The 3,627-nt window shown below is 41.2% G+C and overlaps 1 protein-coding gene across 1 annotated transcript; it reads left to right on the top strand.

Annotated features, from left to right (window-relative positions):
* Positions 1-1,727: 1,727 nt before the first annotated feature.
* LOC128405949 (craniofacial development protein 2-like) lies at positions 1,728-3,293 on the top strand. The gene has a single exon (XM_053373001.1). It carries the CDS (start codon positions 1,936-1,938, stop codon positions 3,076-3,078), a length of 1,143 nt encoding a protein of 380 aa, XP_053228976.1. The 5' UTR covers positions 1,728-1,935; the 3' UTR covers positions 3,079-3,293.
* The last annotated feature ends 334 nt before the right edge of the window (positions 3,294-3,627 follow it).

The following is a 3,627-nucleotide window of genomic DNA, read 5'->3' as shown; positions in this document are numbered from 1 at the left end:
TGGAAATATATGTAAAAACCAATAAAAAATATTATATAAAAAAAGAGAAAATCCTTACAACAGCCGGGAAAGGAAGGGGGAGGACATGGTGCTTTGCGCCTTCATATGGTTTTCAAATGGTCTCCTTTCTTCTTGTCCTCCCCTGCAAAATGTAAGAGACGTGTGTGGCCGCTGCTATGTTATTCTGTTTGTTACTTCAGAAGAGGGAGGAGGGTTTTGATTTATGCTCAACAAGGAATTTAACAAAGTTTTACTATGCCCTCCCTCCTTGACCGAGGCTGAATGGACTTTATTTAAAATTATTCCTGGACTGGACTAGGAGTGCTGTTGGTGCAATGAAAAAAGAATTAACTGCTGCCGAACAGATCTGGCAAAGAGGCTGAATTTGAGAAAATATATTGTTTTTAACTGTGTGCTGAGGAAGAACTCCAAAGCATAATTTTAATGGTGGAGTTTGGATATGCATTCTGTGAGTTGTTTATGGCCGCAGCTCGTACGCTAGTTGGTAAACAGAGGGAAGAATGGAATGTGACCTTGTACCATCCAAATAAACACTTCAAAAAACTGAACAATGGAAGATAGTAATGAACTCTCCCAGCACACCAGGTCCAGAACAACAATGTATATGAAGGACTACAAACGTGGAATGGATTACGTATTTATAAGATGTAACAGAGGTGCTGTTTGTAAGATGGAAAAAGAGGCCAGCTGGAAGAATGGTTTAACAGCAAGTGAAGGATGTCAACTGGACTCTAAATAAGAAATGATGTGGCAGTATGAAGAAATGATGATGATCATATGTTCGGAAGAGTAGCGAGATTTTACAGCATGGTCATTTCAAGAAGGGCTTGTTCCCCACAGCAGTGCAGCCCTAGAGTCAAAAGCATCTCTCCAAGTCAGCTCTGTAGTCAGCCTGTCCAAAGATGGATCCCAGACCTTCCTCCTCCCAGCAACCCTTGCTCAAACCTCTGTTTTCCAAATAGATTCCAATCTATTTGGAATTAAAAGGTAAAGATCAATCCTCTTTTAGATGCAGGATGAATGATACATTGTTTGAGAACCCAAAAATAGTAGAGAAAGCGAAAGAGACAGTAAAGGAATATTTTGACTGGAACCTACATAGAGAAACTAGTTTGGATACTGTGTGGGACGCGAGTAAAGCAGTCATGAAAGGCTTCCTAATTCAGCAAAACAGCCATAAAAAAAAAAAGAAAGAGAAAGGCAAACCTCTGTTTTCCTGTCACCTCACACCCAGTTACCCGGCAACCTTCCAAACCCATTTTCTGTTCACACCTCAGGGCAAGGAGGAAGGATAGTTCTTTTACATTGCTAATGTCCCTCAATGACCCTTTATTGTTCATTCATGGCTCTAGCTTAGTCAGGTCTTTTTGCATAAGCTAGCCCAGGAATTCCTCTGCAGCTTATATTTCTCCCTTCACATCCCAAATAATCAAAATTCTAGCATTTATTAATTTCTAAGGTTTAGGGGGTCCCCCTAGTCTATAACAATGCTTATGATGGCCGCTATTGCTAAGGCTGAGCCCCATTTATGTTTTTGGTGTCCAATTAACAATTGCTATTTAAAATGTGATATTAAAAATGTGTCACTGATGTGAATTGTGTATTAGTTCATTTTTTTAAAAAGGTTACTGTAATTGGTAAAATGTGTGACTGAATTGTAAATTGTGACAATATACACTTCTTTTGGCTTTGTAATCTTGCAAACCCCTTCATGGATCACTGCCTTGCCATGGCGAAGGGGCTTGAATAACTCAGAGAAGCTATGAGCTATGCCGTGCAGGGCCACCCAAGATGGACAGGTCATAGTGGAGAGTTTTGACCAAACGTGATCCACCTGGAGCAGGAACCGGCAAGCCATTCCAGTATCCCTCCCAAGAAAACTCCACGGACAAAGACAACAGGCATATAAAACTTATGACGTTGGAAGATGAGCCCCTCAGGTCGGAAGGTGTCCAACATGCTACTGAGGAAGAGCAGAGGACAAGTACAAGTAGATTCAGAGCTGATGAAGCGGCTGGGCCAAAGCCGAAAGGTCGCTCAGTTGCGGGTATGCCTGGAAGTGAAAGGAAAGTCCAATGCTGTAAAGAAAAATACTGCATAGGAACCTTGAATGTAAGAACCATGAACCTTGGTAAGTTGGATGTGGTCAAAAATGAGATGGCAAGATTAAATATTGACATCCTGGGCATCAGTGAACTAAAATGGATGGGAATGGGCGAATTCAGTTCAGATGACCATCATATCTACTACTGTGGGCAAGAATCCCGTAAAAGAAATGGAGTGGCCCTCATAGTCAACAAAAGAGTGGCGAAAGGTGTACTGGGATGCAATCTCAAAAATGATAGAATGATCTTGATACGAATCCAAGGCAGACCTTTTAAAATCACAGTAATCCACGTTTATGCACCAACTACTGGTGCTGAAGAAACTGAAATTGACCAATTCTATGAAGACTTACAACACCTTATAGAAGTGACACCAAAGAAGGATGTTCTTCTCATTATAGGGGATTGGAATGCTAAAGTAGGGAGTCAAGAGATAAAAGGAACAACTGGCAAGTTTGGCCTTGGAGATCAAAACGAAGCAGGGCAAAGGCTAATAGAGTTCTGTCAAGAGAACAAGCTGGTCATCACAAACACGCTTTTCCAACTACACAAGAGACGACTCTACACATGGACATCACCAGATGGGAAGCTTCGAAATCAGATTGATTATATTCTCTGCAGCCAAAGATGGAGAAGCTCTATACAGTCAGCAAAAAGAAGACCCGGAGCTGACTGTGGCTCAGATCATCAGCTTCTTATAGCAAAATTCAAGCTTAAACTGAAGAAAGTAGGAAAAACTACTGGGCCAGTAAGATACAATCTAAATCAAATCGCTTATGAATACACAGTGGAAGTGAGGAACAGGTTTAAGGATTTAGATTTGGTGGACAGAGTGCCTGAAGAACTATGGATGGAGGCTCGTAACATTATACAGGAGGCAGCAACAAAAACCATCCCAATGAAAAGGAAATGCAAGAAAGCAAAGTGGCTGTCCAACGAGGCCTTACAATAGCGGGGGAGAGAAGGCAAGCAAAATGCGAGGGAGATAGTGAAAGATACAGGAAACTGAATGCAGATTTCCAAAAAATAGCAAGGAGAGACAAGAGGGCCTTCTTAAACGAGCAATGCAAAGAAATAGAGGAAAACAATAGAATTGGGAAAACCAGAGATCTGTTCAAGAAAATTGGAGATATGAAAGAAACATTTCGTACAAAGATTACCATAATAAAGAACAAAAGTGGTAAGGACCTAACAGAAGCAGAAGACATCAAGAAGAGGTGGCAATATTGTCTCCCTGCTTATTTAACTTATATGCAGAATTCATCATGCGAAAGGCTGGGGTGTATGAATCCCAAACCGGAATTAAGATCGCCGGAAGAAATATCAACAACCTCAGATATGCAGATGACACAACCCTGATGGCAGAAAGTGAGGAGGAATTAAAGAACCTTTTAATGAGGGTGAAAGAGGAGAGCGCAAAATATGGTCTGAAGCTCAACATCAAAAAAAAGAAGATCATGGCCACTGGGCCCATCACCTCCTGGCAAATAGAAGGGGAAGA

The sequence above is a fragment of the Podarcis raffonei genome, chromosome W (assembly GCF_027172205.1).
Source record: "Podarcis raffonei isolate rPodRaf1 chromosome W, rPodRaf1.pri, whole genome shotgun sequence".
NCBI lineage: Eukaryota > Metazoa > Chordata > Lepidosauria > Squamata > Lacertidae > Podarcis > Podarcis raffonei.
Note: the sequence above shows the minus strand (reverse complement) of the source record. Positions and strands in the feature narration are given on the sequence as shown.